The following is a 23,952-nucleotide window of genomic DNA, read 5'->3' as shown; positions in this document are numbered from 1 at the left end:
TCAAACTACAAACAACAAAGATAATGATCTACCTTAGCATAATGTGGCTGTAGATCAGAGTCTATTTTGTTTGTTTTACTGATTACTCTGAACAAAATGCACAGACCCAGATCTGCCAGCACATGACATGATGGCAGATCCGGACCTGTGCAGTTTGCAGTTGGACTTGCTTTATGAGTGAGTATGTACAGTCTTAATGGTGTATGATAATTATAATTATAAAAAAGAGTAAATTTGAATTGGTTTTATCTTTTGCATTGAAAAGTACCACAGTATCCTTTCCAGTAGGCCAGAACAATTCTTCAAGGATGATATTTAGAACTGGATTCCATGGAAATTTGCCAGTGCACATACATATGTTCCATAATTGCACCAGTAGTACATGAATACTGAAAGCATGGCCAGGACGTTGCTATAATTAGTACCTATTGAGTGTTATAATTCATTAAATAAAGTGGACATGTTATTTTTAAGAGCAAAGTACTGACAGCGGGGAGGATATAAATACCCTTCTGATAATGTTAGTGCTGGTTTCAAATGCACCGGTCAGAAATGCTCCAGTCGAACTTGAAATGAACAGGGGAGAACTGCTGCTGAGGCAAACAAACGTGGCAAACAACACAAAAATGATGCTTCATTTACAAAAAGCCCGTAACATTGCTCACAGTTTACCTATAAATTAGATGCATGTGTGCATGTGTGTGTCTGTGCTGTTATATTTATTACATTGTAATGAATCCCTCTGATGTCACAAGAATTCAGCAACAGGTTATCTTGTTACGCTGATACTTGTACTTGATACGCTGATACTTGTACTTGATACGCTGATACTTGTACTAGATACGCTGATACTTGTACTTGATACGCTGATACTTGTACTTGATACGCTGATACTTGTACTTGATACGCTGATACTTGTACTAGATACGCTGATACTTAGTCATTTATAAGGTTGTGCATCAGAGTCCTTTGATAACGGCAACACTTTCACATGCTAGACATGGAGAAAAGACAAGAGTGAGTTTACCCAAAACCCATATTAAATAGTAAATTATGAAAAGTAGGAGTAATTTGATAATTAGGCACCCCCCCCCCCCGACCCACCCCACACCCCACACCAGTAAGCAGTAGTACTCTTTTGCTCACCACCTCAGTTTGATAAGGTTAAGGTGAGTCCTCCCTTTGGTGTAAATTCTAGGATGCAACATTTCTTTATAGCAGTATTGGGAACATTGGTTAAAATTTAAAGATCCATTGATTTTAATTCATTGGTTGGTAATATATTCTAGATTTTTAATGGACATTGTTATTTTTGCATACTTTGAATGGTAAGGTTGTTTGTACGTCAATTTGTAATGGTTTACCGGCACATTTGTCATGTGCAATGTTAACTCCTGGGTTGTACTAAACAATGGAAGACAATATATGAACTGGAAGCTGTTATGCACATATTTTACTTTTCCTGGTGGGGCACCGAGTGGCCAAGTGGTCCAAAGCACTCACCATTATGGATCACTGCCACCTCACCTCTGTCTGTGTGGGTTTGAGTCTTGGGCTCGTCCAGTGTGGGTATGTGAGAAAGCTTGCCAGTAGCTTCTCATGGGTCAGTGGTTCTTTCCGGAGTTTTTCCTGGGTTCTTCCTCCACTTATATATTGGCCACCATGTATAGCCTACCTTGTGCAGAAAAATGGTGTTAAACCATACAACTACTACTACTTAGGATTTCCTAGTAGATTTCATCCTGAAAAGGTGGACATCAGGATAAGTCTTAATTTAAAATTTCATCATTTGACTTTCTGACCAGTCTTTGGTTAATTATATATTTTTTAATTGTTGTACCACTGCATCATGGTATTCTGTTGTGATTCTTTTATGACTTATTCATAATTTGTTCATAATTTTTGGTAGATATGATTCTTTTTTCACATGTAAACATAATTATAGAAAATAATTATTTCTCATTTTCTTAGGTTCCTAAAATTTCAGCATCATAATAAATAAAATTATATTTTTACCAAAATAGAGGGAAAAAAGATAATTGTGTTGATACTGATTATTTTTACCAGCTGCAGAGACCCATATCTACTGGTGCATTATGTAATGGCAAATCTCAGTCTGTGTATTTACAGCTGGACTTGAGATGTCATTGAGTATATATATGGTATTTAAAAAAATGTAAACAATGCAGTGTCCTGTTAATTTGTGACAAAAATCACATATAAATTCACAATATTGAAATGTCTTGTTGTTAATTTGTTATGTCCATGTTTCTAGTAAACTGTTTTTGTACTACTATACTGTATTTGGTTTCTTGTTTCCGGCATAAGGTCAGCATATGAAGAGTGAATGTGAACATGTTAACTAGACCACTATCTATGGGAATATGGAGCAACCACAACTTTTTTATCAATGATTCTCTAGTACTGCTCAGTCAGGTGGGAAAAAAAAACAAAATCATTTCCCTTTCATCCTTCAGTATTACATGAACTGAGGTAGGAGAAAGTTTGAGACAAAGACAAAACAAAGGTGTTTAGCTTGTGGCAGAACACTGACGCCTAGTCTCGTCAGTTGCAATAATGAGGTGTCTTTTCAGAATTTGTGGGCCCAGTGCTGCCAGGTTTGTGAAATCGTTCTGTCTTCAGATGGAGACACAGTTAAAATTTATATTCAGGAAGGGCTTCTTTTAGTATTTTAAAATCTTTGACGTCTAAAGTTTTGTGCCGTTTTTTGTCATTTGTTCCAAAATATCCTCATAAATCATATAGCGAATAAATTTGCATCAGAAACTGGATTTGTACAACTTTGGTTTAAGGATGACTTATTCATGTACATGCACTGTGTGTTGGTATTTGATGTGTATTGACTGATTCGGCTTGAAAGGCTCTCAGAGTTATTCATGACCAAATTGTATTTCCCACCAGGTCAGCTGTTTTTGCAATGTAGTGTTACCCTTTTGTTCATCTGTCATTTTTTGTGTATGTCAGTCGATGCATCCATCACACCTTGGTTAAGTTTTACATAAAGTTTTCAGCTATTTTGGTTGGACACGATACTTGATGAACACGATTCCGTCTTACACTTTTCCAGTGACACACAATCATGATAATAGTGGATGGGGCCATAAAAAAATCTTAATAACAATATCTATAAAAAGAAAGTTAAAAAGAAAATAACTTTTGTTCATTATGTATATAAAGTCTAAGGCTTTTGCATGAATAGCTCAATTTAGAACAATGTACAGTACAGATTTATGTTAATATAAGAACAATGTACAGTGCAGATTTATGTTAATATAAGAACAATGTACAGTACAGATTTATGTTAAGATAAGAACAATGTACAGTGCAGATTTATGTTAATATAATAACAATGTACAGTGCAGATTTATGTTAATATAAAAACAATGTACAGTACAGATTTATGTTAATATAAGAACAATGTACAGTACAGATTTATGTTAATATAAGAACAATGTACAGTACAGATTTATGTTAATATAGTTTGCTTAGGTTTGCAAGCGAGATGTTTCCTCAAACGATGTAGGAGAGAGATTGTTATCTCTCAGATCAGAAATGAGTTGTATGGCATTTTGGTAGGGTAATAAAATTGAGAAAAAAATTCTGACAGCAGAAAAGGAAACCATGTGCAGTTGCAGAAAAAATACCATTTACTTGCAAATAAATAAACTAAATGATGGAAGAGAACTTCCTTCTACTTAGAAATCTCGCAAAAGGTTAAAGTGTCAAACATTACGCAGAAGCGATCCTAGGAGATAAGGTTTACACAGGGGATTTTGATTGGGGTAACAACTCCTGGGTTCATTGATAGAAATAAGATAGCAGGCCAGGTTAGCTTGGGGACGCTATCAGAGTACTACACACTTCCTGTGGTGGGTTACTCCCCACGCTATGTGTAGCAGCAGTTTCATTCATGAATTTTAGGGTAATTAGGTGGGGACCATATCACTCTACTTGGGCAGTTCAATGAGGCTTAACGCTCTAGTGACACTGCAAGGTTTTGGAGGGTAAATTGGGGAGGGCAATATATCTTGGCATCCATTCATGTACTGACAAATGATGTGAGTGGTCAAACCGTGTAAGTTAGATCAAACAAAAGTGTCTGTTCTGTTTGATTGGATTAAATCATTCAGGTTGCTCAAGTGTTATTAAATTGATGTCGGGCCGTTTTAGGTAGGGCTGTAAATTAAACATCTTAAGGAAACTAGTTGCATAGTTCAGAGGTAGGATTGTAAATGGTTGCCATGTGATATATATTCTCATTATAGCACGATTTCTTTTTAAGAAGTCCCTCCAGTCAATAAAGTTTATAACCTACCCCTTGCTTTGGTCCTTGTTTTTTATTTCTTCTTTCTTCTCTTTTTTATTAAAATTTACCTCCAAAGTTTGAGATTAAAAAAAAAAAATAAGACTGAATTATTCAATATCAGTTCCATCTTTACAATCCAGAACCAAATAGAAAACTCTTTAGGAATAGTTTTGAATATCTGGGGCCACTAATTTGGAACACAGTCCCAAAAGGAGGAAAGGAGGCAGTACAAATATAAATACTATAATGTAATTCACTGTCTGAAAACTGGAACTTGTCTCGTGTGACAAATGTATTACAACTTGAAGTATAAATTCTCAAACCTTCCACTTTGTTGTCTCACTACTTTGTACTGTATGCTCTGTACTTTGTACTGTATATACATAGTGTTTGTACGTTCTCTCCACATACAAATTTAGCTTATTATTACGGGGGGGGGGGTCGGTCGGATGTGAATTTTTATTTTTCTTCCCCTCTTGAAAGAATTGAGTTGTATATACTTTTTTTTTATTGTGTGTGCAGCTATGTCCTGTGTATGCAGGTATGCAAATAACAGAGCACAACATTTTTATTCCATGCAACAAAATTTTGTCACCCACTTTCAATAAATTCATTATTATAATCAAGGGACCAACCGCTCAACTTTTGAGGGGGACATATTTCTTCACCCCAGGGTATGCTTGTTTCGTTTGTTTTATCACTTGATCATTTTTAAAAACTAGAATAAGCAATAAGATGGGGGTTTTTCCTACAAAATCAGAGCCTGAATTTTGTTGAAGCTTTTTAGGGGTAAATTTTTTCAGATGGTTAATTGATAAGCAGCAGTGTTCAGTCAATGACAATGGTTAATGTTCAAGGTCACTAAGTCATTAGTATAAGGAGTATTTCAAATCCAGTATTGTATTTTATATATTGTGTTACTGTGTTCTCATCTTTCTTGTTTCTTGCCTTGAAAAATCTATAACAGCTCCATCTTTGAATTTAATTTTCAGTCTTTAACAAATATGAAGTCACATTTAACAACATTTTTAAAAAATTCAGATTTCAGTTTTTAAAAAAATGAAACAGTTACTGCCAAGCCTCTCTTTCACTCAGTCTTTTTGGCAGATGTAAAACACACCAGTATCAACTTTCTCTTTTCGTCTGCCTTTCATTTGTCAATTACAATAATTACAGACATGTACCTGAATCATCTCAATCTGCCTTCTCCAATTCTTTAACTGTCAATCCACCTTTGGATAAAACTGCCAAGGCCCGTGTATTCACCTCCTCCCCTGGAAGCCAATACAGTGTTGTCATTTACAGTTGGCAGCCAGTGAATTTGCCGCCAAAGATTTTTTTTTTTCTTTCTGTGTGCTATGTTTTTAATGAATTTTTTAAGTACATTTTTAGGAATAATTCAGTTGCCTTAAAACACCTTTCAGGTAAATAAACAGTTTTGGAAGCTGAAATTTGAATGTTGAATTTTAAGTAAAGGAGAAACTCAAGGAATTGATCATTAAGGACATTACATATAAACACGAAATATATCACAGACAAAAAAATGCAGTACAGTCTGGTATACTGATCTGTACATTGAACCAGGCATGAATTCAGTTCTTTTTGCACATACCCAATTTACCAATAAGATTTAGACACATGCGCCCATGGGTGCCCGCAGGATTTTTTGGAGGGGGGGATAAGTCAGTCATGGCTGGGAGAGTTAGTATAGCATGCAGTCCGAAAATAAAGCAGATATTTATTTGGTGTTTTGAACAGAATCTTGTGACATATTTTCAGCTTCATTTGCATGATTAAACTTGTCGGAATTTATATATATATTTATTTGCAGTATGATTTCTAGGGGGGTCACGTGATCCCCCTTGACCTATGCTGTGGGCACCCATGCATGTGCCATATCACGAAGCCAGATCCATCACTATCTAGAAGTATTGTATCAGTAAACCAAGTTGCAGAAGTTTCTTGGCTTGAATACGAATTAGTAGATTGTTTTGGTTTTGTGTTTTAATGCCATTTTCGGCACTTATTAGGCAATGCATGGCAGTCAGTATATGTTTATGGTGGAAGAACCTGGGAAAACCTCATCAGTCAGAACCACCAACCTACAGGAACCTACTGACAAGCTTTCCGACTTACCCAAGTTGGCTGAGCCGAGATTCATATTAAAACTAATTGTGAAGACCTTGATCTGCATGTACATAATGCAATAGTTGGGTCAAGGCTATTTACATTCATGGGGGTAGGGGTATTGCTCAGTGAATTGTGTTGAAATGCTTGTGAATGTAATGTGCTTTCTGATAGTGGCAGTAACATTTACAGTATACTGTAAGATAATGGCAGTAACATGTACAGTGGTACTATCAGATAATGGAAGTAACATGTACAGTGGTACTATCAGATAATGGAAGTAAGATGAACAATATACTGTCAAATAATGGCAGTAACATTTACAATATACTGTCAGATAATGGCAGTAACATGTACAATATACTGTCAGATAATGGCAGTAACATGTACAATATACTGTTATATAATGGCAGCAACATGTACAATATACTGTCAGATAATGGCAGTAACATGTACAATATACTGTCAGATAATGGCAGTAACATGTACAATATACTGTCATATAATGGCAGTAACATGTACAGTATACTGTCAGATAATGGCAGTAATATGTACAATATACTGTCTAATAATGGCAGTAACATTTACAATATGTTTTCTATACTTTCAGGTCATTGTAACATTATGACAATCCCTTTGGTGTTGTTCCATGGAAAATAACATTATTTTTATTGAGGTATATAGGAATCCTTGTGCTCATCTGTCTTTCCATCCATTGTTCCATCATGAACACAATCTTGTTTGTGCAACACAGTCATAAAGTGTTTTTTTTTTTTACGATTGCCATGAAACCGTATAAATATTATGGTCATCACATGGAGATGTGCATATTGACCAATCACAGGCCTCCTGCCTTATTAGAGTTATTGTACTTTTTTGACTTGTATCACAGTCTTATTAATGTAACTGTTCTCCTAGTTTGTAATTGTTTGCCATGAAAGTTTGCAAATATTATGGTCATCACCTTAAGATATGCACATGGACAAAATACTCAATATAATCAATTTTAAGAAGGGTCATTGCCATTTAAGAACTGCAACTGAAAGCAGTCTTTACAATCTTGTGAATGCAATTTGTTTTACATTCTTAAATGTATTTATATGAACAGTGTGATCCCCATATGATTATTTACTTGTAAAGAAATCACTTTCCTCTGACATTTTGAGTTAAAGTTATTGAACCTTTTTTTTCATCTTTTAGCTGAAAAGTGTGACAGACTGTTCTTTTCTCAGTGTTCTTGATGTATCATTGTGAAACTTGGTTTTTATTATGGTCATTACCTAAAGATGCACAGATCAAAGAAATAGCATCATTCCACAAGTTTTATAAGAGTTATTGCCCTTTTTGTTTTCCAGTCGACTGCAGTGTGGATGCAATTTGTCCTGCATTTTTGATGGCTCATTGTTAGACTTTGTACATATTATGGACATTATCTGAAGATGTACATATTAGCCAGTCAGTGCTCCTTTAAGTTCTTTTAGAGTTATTGCCCTTGTCAGTTTGTAGAATCTTGTGAATGTGGCAAGTCTCAGTTTTCAGTGACCCACCATCAGTATTTGTATACATTGTCGCCATTATCTGAAGATGTGCATATCAACAAATCGTTATGCTCCCACAATTTTTGTTAGAGTTATTGTCCTTTTTGTCTGTTAGCTGAATACAATGTAAGACTGAAAGACAGAAATCTGTGAATGCAACTTGGCTTGCATTTTATTTTATGGATCACTGTGCAGTTTGGAACCTTGTCATCGTTATCAAAAGATGTAAACATTGCTTGATTTTGTGCTTGATTTTTGTAAGAGTTAATGCCCTATATGACAGAGCTGGATGAAGTATATGATGAAATGTACAGTTTTCAGCTGATTGCTGCAAAAATTATATATTATAATCATCATCAGATTTCTCAATGTACATTTTCAAAAGAGTTGTGCACTAATTTTAAAAGCAGATCTGTCTCCATCATTTGGGTAGGGAAGAAATATTGAAGAAGCAGGGGTATATTTACATGAAGATTCCCCCTAGTTTGTCTGATGTTTCTGTGAGTTGAAACAGTATGTAAAAAACAGTAAAGCCACCAATTCAGTTAATTAAGGAGTATCCATAAATCTTGGGTGATTTATAGTTCTTACTTAATAGTGATAATATAGTTCTTACAACATAGCATTTTAAAGATGTTAATGATTCATAACTGTATTTATACTGCCCCATAAGCTGACTTATCCAAGTTTTAAAAAGAATAAGTACAAAATTGCAAACTTATTATTAGAACACACCTTTAGTAACAGGTCATCAGACAAAGAAGGTGATGATGGTTGAGAAACACTGGCCTCCTCCCCCCCCCCATTAACGTGGTAGTCTCCAATCTACAAGTAATCTCCATAAAGTGTTGAAGTCAAATGTGGTACTTAATGCAGTAAGCTTGTAAATTTATGTTAATGCTAGCAATTGTCAGAGGCAATTAAAGCCATTCAGTTGTGATTTGTTACAATTTATATTGTGAAAGCTTGTGCTTAACCTTTCCTTCAAGTTGCTGACATCCAATAGTGTAATTATTTTTGAAGTTGCATAATGATGTATATTTGTAAAGAAAAATGTGTGTATAAATGCATTTCCTTTAATATGACACCAAATTTGACAAGAGGCCTCAAAGAAACATAGTGTATAAAGGGTAATGATTTTGGAGTAAGGTCTGGGATGGAAATTTCAGAGTGCTATAATTTTCCTATGCACAGGTAATCCAGCAAGGGGTAATGATTTTGGAGTAAGGTCTGGGATGGAAATTTCAGAGTGCTATAATTTTCCTATGCACAGGTAATCCAGCAAGGGGTAATGATTTTGGAGTAAGGTCTGGGATGGAAATTTCAGAGTGCTATAATTTTCCTATGCACAGGTAATCCAGCAAGGGGTAATGATTTTGGAGTAAGGTCTGGGATGGAAATTTCAGAGTGCTATAATTTTCCGATGCACAGGTAGTCCAGCAAGTGCTTATCTGTCATGATAAACTTTGGCAGCTACTTTGGAAATTCTAATGCCATCCTAATAAAGAGGAAATTATGTAATACTTCACAGGTGACTGACAATCCAATTGGTCAGCAATCCATTTAGACCACACAGGTGACTGACAATCCAATTGGTCAGCAATCCATTTAGACCACTAGTATTGATATTGATAGCAAGCCACTTTATAAGGTTTGATACAGTTGTGTTTTTAAACCCTGAAATTTTCACAAGTTGGTAATTTTTGTACATTTGTTTGTTGATTTTTTAAATTCAAATTCCAACTTTTATTCACTACAGTGAGGCATCATTTATGTGCACTAAACTTGTGTAATGCTCACAATCTAAGATCAAGGTAAGCACAAATTTTGACATAAAGTCAGAAAATTTACACTTTAAAAAATGCCATTTGCAGGTTCTTGATGAACTCTATAGATCATACATTGAAACTCTGCCAGTAGACACATAGTGGGTGCCATTTTGACCAACATGACTATATTTGACACAAGGACTGACGGAAAAGTTGCTGATATATCAAGCCATTTTTTCATTCACAACTTTTCAGTCAGTCCTATTGGTTACAGCTGAGATGGTCTGAACAGGTTGCATTTTTGTGGGGTGATGAAATCCCTCACAAACAAAATGTGTTTTTTTTCTTCTGTAAATTAATACTTACATGTTAAGCTTATTTTTGCCCTGAATGTCTAAACTCCGTTAAAATCAATTAGAGAAAAATCTCTAAAAGTTTTCTTCATATGAATTCCATTTTTATACACACAAAAAACCTACTACCCCCCCCCCATAAGAACATACATATAATTACAATCTACCTGCACTTCTTATCCAACCTCAATGCTTCAGGTGTTTTTATTTATCATCTTTTAGTTTTACATGGTTGCATGAACTTAAATAAGACATGGTTAATATTTTGTAATCAGTGCAAGGTTAGTCATTGTGTTTGCTTTGAAGATTCACAATTTATTTTTTAACAGAAAGTATGATGAAAACTTAACAAAGTGCAAACAAAATTCCACTTTATAATAAGGGAAAGAAAGTGACAATATTTCCACTTGTGACATAAATCTGCAAACTTCTTGAAAAATCTGCAGTTAGCAAAAAATCCATCTGCATATGTCTGCAGATAATCTGGTTACGTTCACCCATGACATTTATTCAAATTTTGTTTCGATAACAGTACTCGACTGATTTTAAAATAATCAGGATTTTGGTCAAAATACATGGAATGAAGAAAAATAAGTGAAGACTCCTCAATGTAGATATCAGAAACATGCCTCTATACCAGTGTGTTTGTGATATATGAAAAGGTTAATTAGCCTAAAAGACTCTAGTCTTGAGATGGTCCACATCTGGTCAATTACATCACTGACTGTAACTGCATGTGCAATATTGAACGAGAGGAAGGGTGTCTGGCACTTTGCCAGAGTAGTGAGGGAGGGGGAGGGGGGAGGGAAAAGATTTGTAAAAGTGGAATATAACTTGTAACCTTAAAAATATTAAAACTCGGAGTTGGGGTTGGGAAGTGGTAGGTGTACACAATGTTTGGGTAGCGATGTCCACTAAAAGCTAACAAGACTTGAAGCTTTCTGGACTAAATTAGAATTAAAAACTTATTTCATTTTCAAGGGAAGTTCATTGAGGTTAAGAGTATACTAGACAGGATTCAGGGTCTGGTACCCAGAGAATAGACTTTTGGTGAACTTGTTATGTGTCTTTGACTATTTTATAAAGTTGAAAATGACACCAAAATGTTTCAGAGAGCAACTTTTCTCTACAGTTGTATAGTTGAAAAAATATGCCTTGAAATTGCTTAACATGCAGTATCTTCTGGGGGACTTGCCACCTGGCCCCATTAGGTGATTCTGTCTCACAGACCTGTTGCCTACTTGTTTATACAGACACACAAAGGTACACATACACAGAAAGGTACACACACACACACACATTCTGGATCATCGTACCTATTGTTTCAAGTACCATAGGTATTGATGTAGAACTTACTTCAAACTGCAAAGCAACAGACGCCCTTATCAGCTATCACGTAATGTCATGGTAGATCAGGGTTGATCTTGTTTGTCCTACTGGTTACTCCAAATAAACTGGATAGACCCATGTCTGCCAGCACATTATGTGATTACAGATCTGGGTCTATACAGTTTGCAGTTGAACCAAGTGTTTTAGCAAGTATATAAGATCTACAGCTTGTACCCTAAGCTGTAAGGGACATTAAGGATGTCCATCTTTGTAAATCTGTGCTGACTGACCCTAATCTGCTACTGGCATTAGGAATGTCCATTTTTAAAAATGATATATTGATATATAACATTTGGGGTACATTGGACCCAAAATGACACTTGCAACCTTTAAATTAATCGATTGTCCTGCAGCCTGGAACAAGTAAAAAGAAAATTGCTAGGCAAGTAAATAGCATCGAATTTTGCATAAAATGAAGGGTTAAATTATGTGTTTGTACAGTTTAACAGAATCTCAATTTCTGGCAAGTAGACCAGTTTTTAATTTTTTTTTCCAGACCCGTTAGCTACAAATTATGCAAGAATATAAATGTTCACAACATTAAATACTTGAACATTTCAAAAAGTGACCATCCATAAACACTGATAGGTCTGGATCTATGCTAAATAATGGTCAGTCTAAATCTATGCTTAAACAGTTATCAATCTGGATCGGAGGAGATATTTTACTGCCATTACATAAAATAAATAAGGTATCACAACAAGCATGATTTGCAAAACATGCAAACACAGCATTGTACATTAAAAAAAGAATTGGAAAAAACACACAGTGCATGACATAAGACATGAGGAATAAAAAACATTTTAAAAGTCAGTGAGTAAAAAGTGAATTCAGTATCTGGACAAATAAAAAAGTGCAATTTTGGATTATTTAAAAGAAATATTTTTTGGTCATAATTGAAATTTAAAAATAAATGCAGAAGCACCTATGCTGTGATGCACCGTATGCCTTTAAAGACAGGGAATAACGGTGTTGCACTTCTTAAGAACAGATAAACAACAAACGCTAACACAAACATAGCTGCCATCATGGCTGGTTGGGTGGGGTGGGTAATATATACAGATATTGCATTTACAGTCTTTATCATTTCAGGATAGAATTAAAGATTAGACAAGGATAGATCTGGGTTTGTTCTTTAACAATATTAGATCTGGATCTATTAGAACTAGAGCTTTACTGAAACAATGGTAGGTCTGGTTCTGTGCCTTTTCTTGTCAGATGCATGCTGTTTGTAAATAAATATGGGTTGAGAGCCAGCATTCTTGGCCTGGTCTTTTGACATTTCTCTAATGTCATGTTGTGGTATATTCAAATGTGCAAGTCATCCTTATTGTGGATTGGAGGTTATATTTAAATACTTTATCAGAGACAACCCCAGTTTTCAGTTTACCATAATTTTGATAACCTAAGTACTTTTTCAGTCTTTTAGTAGCCCTCTGTATCATTGTGTGATACATGGCAAGTCTAAAAGATTACATAGGTTGTATTTTGTTCTTGACACACTGAACTTACACAGGCCTTGTCAAAGTGACATGCCACCATACACTGTCATGCCATAATAGGGTATACCTCATCACATACTTAGTGCTGTCCTTCTTAAAATGCTGTTCATGCATTTACAGAGGGTACCGCCTTGTAGTGCGAGTGTTTTAATGCCGTTATACCTATACCTTATTACGTAGCATATTCAGCAGTGGTTCCCAACCTTTCTGGGCTGCAACCCTAAAAAATTACTTTTTTTAGCCTTATGACCCCATTTCCAAATTTTGATAAGTTTTACCACCCTCAAAAGATCCTGGCGACCCTACAGAATGTCTTTGCAACCCTGATCTGGGTTGTAACCTGGGCTTGGAAACTACTGATATACAGTACATTTTTACAGTGTTATTAATGAGATATGTATCGTACACTGTGATAAAGAAAGACCACTGTAATGCCATATTACCCATGTACCCATATACCTAATTACATACTGCAAACAGTACTTGTTACCATGCTGTTCATGTGAGATGCAGAGTGTAACTCCCATGCTGTAAACAGTACTTGTTACCATGCTGTTCATGTGAGATGCAGAGTGTAACTCCCATGCTGTAAACAGTACTTGTTACCATGCTGTTCATGTGAGATGCAGAGTGTAACTCCCATGCTGTAAACAGTACTTGTTACCATGCTGTTCATGTGAGATGCAGAGTGTAACTCCCATACTGCAAACAGTACTTGTTACCGTGCTGTTCATGTGAGATGCAGAGTGTAACACTTTATAGTGAGACTGCTTAGCGTGAACTACAATTGAGATTCATTGTTCCCCCAAGTTTATGGTTATGAAATAAAAATTAAATACACAACAATGTACAACTATTTGATATGACCTCAGACTAATTTGTAAGCCTGTTGGAATCACCAGTAAAATGTTAAGCTAATAACCCTCCAATTTAACTTGTCAACTAATAACCTTATGCAGGTTTTTTAAAAAAGAGGAGAAGGGTAAACCATAAAGTAGAATAGTGTTGTTATACTTAGAATCATTGATTTTGGCAAGGGGAGGCATATCTGAGTACTACAACCTCATCACAAATTTAAGTCACTGTGATCCATATTTCATTATTCCCTATCTTTGTTTCAGTATTTTAAGTTTATCTATCAAGTCCTGGTCATGCTAGAATCATTAAAGTCAGTGATTGTATATATTGCTTTTAGTACAATATCCTCACAAGAAAAGGTCACTGTAATCTACATTTCACATTTTACTGGCTTTGGTTATATTTTGTGTCATTTTTTTATATTGCATATTACAGAATCAGGAAACTTGTGTAGGGGAGGTATCTGATATGCAAGTCACTATGGCCCATATTTTGTGCTGTAGTGGCTTGGCTTCATTTTTGTTATATTCATTTCTCATGTTAGACTCTTGAAATTGATGATGATATGCATCTGTTAGTACCTCCCCTCTTGCAACAAAAGCCATGACTTTTATTTCTTTTAAAAAAAATACTTTTGTAAGTTTTTTGTTTAGTTCATACCATTTAGCCTAAAATCATGAAACTTGGCCAGGGAGTGCATCTTAAATACGCATTGCACCATTCTCACAAAGAGAGGTCACTGTGTCACTGTGACCTACATTTTATGCCTCAGTGTTGTGTTTGAAAGATTATGGATTGGATGTCATTAATGTTAGAAGCATGAAACTTAACAATTTTCTGTGTATCTCTGTTACTACTGCACCCTTACACCGAAAACAGGTCACTCTGACCTAATTTATGATTTATGAACATGTTTTTAGCATTTGTGTTTAGCTAATGACCACATACATTTTTTCATGCTATATAAATCCTAGTCTGCACAGAAGGATCTTTATAGCCAGGGCAGTTGGAAGTAGATACAAATATGTTTAATTTATGGTTAACTTCTCATATTAATGATAGCCATTGTAGAAGGCCATCCTCCACAGGTTAACTGTGTACTGTACTTGTGAATGAGTGTTGGAACTGACGAGTGCACTGCATGCAATTCACCTGAGACCTGGGCTTTAGTGGTTAATTGGTTTCATTATGTGCAGGTATACACTAAAGCTTATAGTAGTGGTCATGATGGCTGTCACTTCAACGTTACTCAAAGCCAATAGAATCTGGCTTCTTGGGATTCGACTGATAAACGGTTCTGGAGCAGATTTTAACAGCAATCCTTTTTTTTTTTTAAATAAGAAAGAAGAAAAAAGCCAACAAAATAAATCGTGTTCATATATAATGAAAATGGTTTTGTGTGATAATGAACGTTGACAATTGATGCTGGGCAATATTGAAAGTTTGAAGTAAATTACGTAATATGGTTGGTTACGTTCTTGTTTAGCCAGCACTATTGCTCAGTTGACACTATTTAACTGTAAGGCCCAGATGACCGCGGGACTATCCTTGTTACTAAAAATAGAACTCCACGCATAATCGGTATGATTTGTACGAGTTTCAAACGGCAAAAGTTTACAATCGCAGGCTTTTATTAGTTTCTTTTTTGTGTGTGGTAAATTGTGCGAGATACCAGATTGATTGATTATCACTATTGGTCACGTTTTCATCTAAAGCCAATGGATAGAGCAGGGAAACGGGCATGTATTGGCATACAACATCATGTATTAGGTGAAACATAAAGTTAACTTAACCATTTTTCAATTAGCTTTTGAAAATATTAGGCATAGTTACTTGTGAAAATACAATTGTTGAACAATGTGTTCTTTTTTAGTCGTCTAGACCATCAAAGTATTTCACATCAATAAAATACTTTGACATTTCCATACATGCTAGCAATACGATGCATTTTACATATAAAGCTAGATGTAGTATGCACCTGTATTCGCTTGGAGAGCCACTCAAACTTTTCGTTCATACGTTTGCTGAGAGTTTCTTGGTTAGACCTTGATGAATACAATCTCAGCTATGAAAGGCTCATAGGTGGTGTTTTCAAAGTAGTCATTGACTTTTGAAATTGTGAAGTGATGAGAATTGTTGATTTAAGTGAGGTAATTGTGTCTAGTTCCTTAAACTAACATTATAAATTTGCTAATAAAATTGGTTTCGGATTTTGTTTCCTGAACGTAATTGTTTTCAAATGGCAGTTTCATTCTGTATTAATTTTGTTAAATTTCATATTTATACGCCCTTAATGGGACCTCACTGTGTTAAAACCCTCTATTACTTTTTTTGCATACTCTACTGAGCAAGTGGGTCAAACACATGGGTCATATAACACCACTAAAAATAGTGCCAAATTTCATTCATAAAACTACCTGGTGACTGGGAGAGGTGGAGCCAGAAAATATTATGTAGATGAGCTCATTTGAGATTGGCTGATTGCTTGTAATTGTGGTGTATGGCCTTCCGTAGCCTAGCTTGAGTTTCATTCATGAGTTAGCTAGCTGTGCAGAATTGGAGGGAAGTAGTTTTCCCAGGGTAGTAAATGCGACTCCATTCACAAACCACCAGTTCACCACCTGATTTTGTACAATACCCAAGTCCGTGCCAGATTTTGTTTGTGAAGATAAAGTTTGCGAATTAACATAGGCCCTGTTCACTACTTGACAAGGTGTACCTGACTTGTATATGACTCTTAAACAAAAAAAAGGGAGAGGAGTGATTTCTGGAAGGAACATATATGTATACGTTGTGGAACTGAGTATATTTTCTTATCTTTCTGATGTGCCATGACTGGAGGAGAGGGGATTAACAGAGATTAAGTCGTCTGCTTATATTAGACTGAAGGCACATGCCAGCTAGCCAAACTTGACATTGTGTGTATATAATCATTAGAAAAGAAAACCTTCACCACTTGACAAATACATCCTGGACATTAAATTGTGTAAGTCAATATTTGCCTTGACCAGGCAAGTTGGACCTTACGCTTCAGGCCGGGATAAAGTGAGTCCCTAGGATACAGAAAAGTGTTAATGTACTTAGTTGAAGGTTGTTTGGCTATTAAGGAAGAAAGGGATGAGGAGAGAATGACCACGAGCTGATAAGCTAACTGACCAATGGGTTTGACTTGCAGACTGTACAGATCGACCACATGTGAGAAATGCAAATAGAGCTTGGAGTTTAAATGGCCTATGCAGATTAAATCACATCACTTGTCAGATTTGTGTCAAAGGTTGAAGGTAGACTTTGTTGCAGATGGTCGTCTTTTTCTTACAGACTTGGCATTTTGTATCTGTGATTTTTGAGCACTGGAAAGAGGTACTTGCAAGAGAACAATGAGTGAATTGGAAGGAAAGATATAAGGAAGTTTATTTTGCAACTGAATTTTTTATATTTTGAGGTTAATGTGTCAGGCTGTATGTATTCATATGCCTACTGAAGAACAGATGTAACTTCATATCGGGTGTTTGGCAAATACAATTTGGATAATACATTCCGTTAGTGAACATTAATACAACTTGGAAATGATCGACATGATTGCGCCGGCACCACTAAATCTAAAGACAAGTCCAACACCCATGCGGAGGAGTTGTCACTTCCAAAGTGCGTGGCATACTCAAGGCAGACAGTTGTCAGTACCCTCCCCACATCGGGTATCTTCACCTTGTCATGGAGCTGGGGGTAAGGTTACACGCTTTCACAATATTTTTATATATCCATGTGGTAGAATTTCATCTTATATGAGAGGTCATTGATATCAACATTGCACTTAATACTACAACATTTAGGCTGTAATACAACAATCTGTTTTCTTGAAAGAGAATTTATAAAAATTCCAAAATGTTTAGGAAAAAAGTCAAAAAGTTTTATAGAATACCCACAGATATTAAAAAAAAAATTTCAAATAAATATTTATGAATTATTTTAAAAATGATTTACCAAATATTTTAACATTTTCTTTGTTTTTAATTATTGTGGAACAAGTAGGAAAATTAAACAGTATTTTCACTCTTTAGTTTGTTTTGTTTAGACCTGAAAAACACTGAAAACCCTAAACTGTTAAGACTAGCATATTGACCAAAGGCCAGTGTAAAACTTTATCTTATCGGATCATTAAAGTTACAAACTCTTTATACATTATAATTAGCTTAATGAATATGTGATATAATTGCTGAGAAGTAAATAGTCCATAATGTGTTTGTAGAATATATATAGAATTGACTAAAGCTTGTGAGAAATCTATGACTCTGAATTACATTATACACCGGTGTAACTGCCGTGTAACTCGATGATTGGATTGAAATAATATTATAGATGTTCAAAATGTTTCCACATACTGTTCATAATGAGATCTTTGTCCAGATATAGTTGTAATAAAATGAATGGTTAAAATTGTGCTTTTACCATGTTGACCTTCGTTCCAAAGATGCATCATAAGTATCCCATTATTGCAGTTTCAATGGCACGATGAATTGCCAGAACCAAAATTGTAGACACATTTACTCTACTCTTTGTTATAACATGTCTTTGAAGTCAGAACATTAATTTAAAAATTGGAGTTATGGTGGATTAGCAGTTACTATGTTAGATTTGAGATCAGAAAGTATCCAGGTTTGACTCTTGCTCCATCTTGCTGGGTTGGCCACTGGTGTATCTCTCGGACTTTTTCCCAGTTGATCTGGCATGATATTTAACCTTCAGGGTGTCAATGTGCCCGTAAACACCTTAAAAGACAGGCAAGTCTTGCAATTTTTTTATACTATTTATTCAGGGGCCCATATGTCCAAGTGGTATAAGGACCCTGCCTTTGCGTATCACTCACACATCTGCCCCTTTTTGGCATAAATTTGTCTTGCATTGACCAGCATGGATATGTGAGAGAGCTTCCTGGTAGGTTGGTGGTTCTTCTTGCCTTCTTCATCAGCAAATATACTGGCTGCAATGTGTAGACTATCGTGTGCTGAAAAAGGACATTAAACCCATCAAGACACGGCCAGACGATTTATACACAAGTGATTTTTGGGTTTAAGAACTTTGCAAATATTGAATAGAAGATGGTGAAGTTTGAACAATTGAAGTTGGCACATTAGAATTCTGTACCAAAATACCTAGATGTCTACCATTAATGAACCTGTCTTAAACAAGCTTAACAACCCAGATGGGATTATGTCAGCATCCCATGTGTGATTATGTCATGATTCACACATGGTCCAACTTCTGATTGGTTTGAATAGTGTTTATTTGGATTTGGAATAAACAATGCATATTTGATACTATCATATGCATATTCCAAAAAACGAGAACTCTCTTGTACATTTGACATTACCATTACCACCAAGAAAAAAAAAATAACTTAAAACTTGCTCCCCATAGGCTCAAAAACATGCAAGAAAAGAATTTTTGCAGAAAAGTTTGCCATTTTCTTTTAATTTAAGCAGTACGAATGGAGACAAGATTACAGGTCATTAACTATACTTTTAAGATTATATTATGTGAAAAGCTGAAAGCTTATTAATTGACCAACTGAAGTTAAATATTCCATGTGAGCAATATTAGGTTCACATTAGACTCTTGTTTCTTTGCTGAGATAACTGTAAATAATCAAGACTTCCATCGGGAAGTGTTTAGAGTATTACAAATGGGGACAATGGCTTAAATATACAAATGGGGACAAAATGGCTTAAAGATACAAATGAGGACAAAAGGGCTTAAAGAAACATTTCCCTGCAGTTACCATGATTAAATGTTGCTGTGTGACAAGCAAAATATGACGAGGGAGTTCTGAAACGTATGATGGATCTATCTTTCACACTGTTGTATGTATTTGCTGACAAATCACATTGCGGAGTTTAAGTTCTAGTTCTTCAGTCAAGACTAAGTAATTTCAACATGTAGAAGTAGTGACAATTGGTTTATGTAAGGTTGTTGTAAGATGACATTTTATTTGCCCCACATAATTTATTAACTTTGTCGAAAGCAAATATACAAGTGATTTTTCAAGTCCTGTCATCTTTTTCGTGTTTGTTTATCAAAACAAGTTTTATGCCCGACTTGGATAATATATTATGATTAGTTATCAGTGCATTATAAGTTGTTAGGTCTTGCCAAAGACCAACAACTGGTCGGTAAAATTAAGGTTGCCTTCTTGCAATGCAGTGCATCAAAATCTTTTGTTAAGTTTTAATCTGCATGCCCTTGGAATTCACAGTTTCCAAAATTCTTGGGCAAGTTGATTTTCTCAAGGGCAAATAAATATCCAGATACATCAAACCCATACGTAAAATGAAATCTGATGCCACACATCGCATGTTTGTTTTTTTTCCAGTGACAGCAAGTACACCCAAGGCATGCAAGCACTGATGTGAAATTCACACGAGTGCGGCCTGCAAGTACCCATGTGAAATTCACTTGAGTATGGGCGAGTTAACGTTCCAAAATAGATCAAAGGTTTGGTCTTGAATTTCCAGCATGAGAAATGGCAGCAAAATGACCATGTAGCTAATTCAGGCATCAATACAGTTGATGAGAAAAAAATAAATAAAGTGTCCTCTCTCCCACCAAGAGCCGAGTTTCCTGTCCCCAGGCACTTTAAAATTAGCTGTTCAACAGGTCTTGACTCTTTTAAGGGTCTTCCGTTTTAATTTGACCCCCCAGCGGAAGAGCCCACTTTGAAAGAAAGCATAATTAATTTTGTTTTTAACCTTCCCATAGCATTCTTTTTTCAAATTAGTATATTTTAATGAATGAAAATAAGTACAAAACATGGACGTGAAAAGAATGACATGGTTAGAGTTACATCGAGAAACTTCGGCTTGGATTCGGTCAAATGTCATGCACAATTTGGAACCTGTCAAATGTCATGCTCGAGACGAAATAATTTGAAGTATGGTATGAAAATTTTGTTTATAAATATAATATATAAACAGTATAGAATGAATATTCACAATTTTAAGAGTTTAAAAGTTAACATTATGATTTATAAACAAACGCTAATTGCTTGAAAAGATTGTTGTAAAACCGTTAAAAATATAGAAAATGGGTGATCTCTTTACACCACCTTTAAATTAACAATTTAAAAAAAATTTAAATCATATCTACTGTATCGACTCGATTATTAGACAAGATCCAGCTGCGAACTCCGCAGACCCAGATCTGCCGTCGCACAATGCGCTTGCAGATCTGTGTCTGTACAGTTTGTTAGGAGAAAGTTTTTTGTCAGATGGCTTTTCTTTAACTTATCATTTCCTTCCTTCCAAGCTTTACTTAGATTGGAAGAAGTGTGAAATTTGTGATAAATGTTTACATTGTTGCTTTGAAGGGAAAGTCACTTTTTGGGTTTTCATAAGAAGAGTTTTTATGGTGTCCACTTTGTACTAAATTAAAATGACTAAATCTCAGTATGGACACAATGGTTGCTGTCTTGAGGGAAAAAAACTAAACACCCGTAATATTTGGTTTTACCAATAGACTTCTTATGATATTTACTTTGTCTTAATAGAAAATGGTGCCAGTCACATGTCCAATATGGATGCCATGGTGTATGGAACGCCAGAGCTGTCTTAAGATGAGAATTTTTATTATATGCTGTGCATTTGTACTTATATGATGTGCAGACTTCTTTATATGCCGTGCTTTTGTACTTCTGTGATGTGCAAACTTCATTTTATGCTGTGCTTTTGTACTTGTATGTTGTGCAAACTTCTTTTATATATGCTGTGATTTTGTACTTATATGATGTGCAAGCACAGCATATAAAGAAGTTTGCACATCATATAAGTACAAAATCACAGCATATAAAGAAGTTTTCACAGCATGTAAAGAAGTTTGCACATCATAAAAGTACAAATGCACAGCATATAATAAAAATTCTCATCTTAAGACAGTTCTGGCATTCCATAATGGTGGCTGTTGTAAAATCTTGATATATTACTCCCCTGAATGGGGTAGTCATTATGATATGGGGATCTTGACCAAAATACTTCTGATTAGGTCTAATTTGTCTTAAATAAAAATGGTGCCTGTCTGACATCCAGTATGACCACCACATCAGTTTATTTGAAAATTTTCTTATCACTGAGGAATGTCAGTAGATTTCAGCTTTTGTGGGGTTGGTTGATGTGACTATTGGGGGTAGTAACAGCAAAGTGGTTTTGATGCAACTACATCTGGTAATCATAGCAGTGGGGCTTTGTTGTGAATATAGTGGATAATCAAAACAGTGGGGGTTTGATGTGACTGGGGTGTAATCATAGCAGTGGAGCTTTGGTGTGAATATAGTGCATAATCATAACAGTGGGGTATGATGTGGCTTTGGGGTGTAGTAATAGCAGTGGGGCTTTTGGTGTGAATATAGTGGATAATCGCAACAGTGGGGGTTTGATGTGACTGGGGTGTAATCATAGCAGTGGAGCTTTGGTGTGAATATAGTGGATAATCAGAACAGTGGGGTATGATGTGACTTTGGGGTGTAATCATAGCAGTGGGGCTTTGGTGTGAATATAGTGGATAATTGCAACATTGGGGTATGATGTGACTTTGGGATGTAATGTTAGCAGTGGAGATTTGGTGTGAATATAGTGGATAATTACAACAGTGGGGTATGATGTGACTTTGGGATGTAATGATAGCAGTGGAGATTTGGTGTGAATATAGTGGATAATTACAACAGTGGGGTATGATGTGACTTTGGGATGTAATGATAGCAGTGGAGCTTTGGTGTGAATATGGTGGATAATTACAACATTGGGGTATGATGTGACTTTGGGATGTAATCATAGCAGTGGAGATTTGGTGTGAATATAGTGGATAATTACAACAGTGGGGTATGATGTGACTTTGGGATGTAATGATAGCAGTGCAGATTTGGTGTGAATATAGTGGATAATTACAACAGTGGGGTATGGTGTGACTTTGGGATGTAATGATAGCAGTGGAGCTTTGGTGTGAATATAGTGGATAATTACAACATTTGGGTATGATGTGACTTTGGGATGTAATCATAGCAGTGGAGATTTGGTGTGAATATAGTGGATAATTACAACAGTGGGGTATGATGTGACTTTGGGATGTAATGATAGCAGTGCAGATTTGGTGTGAATATAGTGGATAATTGCAACAGTGGGGTATGATGTGACTTTGGGGTGTAATCATAGCAGTGGAGCTTTGGTGTGAATATAGTGGATAATTACAACAGTGGGGGTCAGATGGGACTTTGGGATGTAATCATAGCAGTGGAGATTTGGTGTGAATATAGTGGACAATTACAATGTGACGTTCTGTCGTATTGGGGTGGGGTTCTCCCAATATAATTTAATTAAATTAAATTGAAAGTTCCACCCTGGCTCGTTAGGTTAGAAAGTTAAATTAGTGATGATGTAGATTTACAGCTCTGAGCCCCCAGTCAGCAATGCCGACGGTTAAATTATAGAGAACACGAAGATGAAATTCAATCAATAACAATTTAATAAATGTGATAATTTAAAAACGATAACTTCCAATCACTCGTCTTTCCCTCGACCAAGTGACAGCCTAATTCATCCCGTGATTTACAGTGTGAGTTCGATTTTCCCCCTGTCCTTGCATCTACTCATCTATTTCTTCCCGCTGATTCTTCCTTCTTTCCGTTCCTCTAACTCCTTCTTTGTCTCTGTTTCCTCTCTACTATCTCCTCCAGCTTCGCTCCCAGACTTCAACTTCTCCTGACTTCTCTCCTTTCTTCTCCTTTCCTCCGTCTCTACTATCTCCTCCTCCAATTCGCTCCTAGACTTCAATTTGTCCTGAGTTCTCTCCTTTCTTCTCTTTTCCTCCGTCTCTCTATCTGAGACTACGGGACCAAACTGAAACTGGTCTGTCCCTCAAAGCTTCCTGTGAAAAACCACAAGGCGTTAACAAATGTTTTATCGAACCTCACCTCACACTATAACGACAATTAACCATCAGATAGCTGTCACTGTTTCGGCCACGCATGCATACACATCGAAATTCCCACACACTTCTTGCAGGGTAAACAATGGCGTAATAACACAGTATCAGCGAATTGTTATACAG

At 35.8% G+C, this 23,952-nt stretch overlaps 1 protein-coding gene across 5 annotated transcripts in view; it reads left to right on the top strand.

The window, feature by feature from the left end:
• Positions 1 to 23,952, top strand: part of LOC149794319 (transforming protein p54/c-ets-1-like) — a 187,736-nt gene that overhangs the window by 127,515 nt on the left and 36,269 nt on the right. The window contains exon 1 of one of the 5 annotated variants that reach the window (XM_089968478.1): positions 16,377 to 17,586. The exons of 3 other annotated variants lie outside the window; for them this stretch is intronic. In XM_089968478.1, coding sequence (XP_089824604.1) covers positions 17,430 to 17,586 — 157 coding nt within the window. In that variant the 5' untranslated portion in view covers positions 16,377 to 17,429. Of the gene's footprint in view, positions 1 to 16,376; positions 17,587 to 20,679; positions 20,794 to 23,952 lie in introns of those variants that run through there. One more of the 5 variants, XM_089968479.1, reaches the window with a different exon arrangement.

The sequence above is a fragment of the Sinohyriopsis cumingii genome, chromosome 8 (genome assembly GCF_028554795.1).
Source record: "Sinohyriopsis cumingii isolate HCF-2022 chromosome 8, ASM2855479v2, whole genome shotgun sequence".
NCBI lineage: Eukaryota > Metazoa > Mollusca > Bivalvia > Unionida > Unionidae > Sinohyriopsis > Sinohyriopsis cumingii.
The sequence above is the reverse complement of the archived record's forward strand: the minus strand, read 5'-3'. Positions and strand labels throughout refer to the sequence as shown.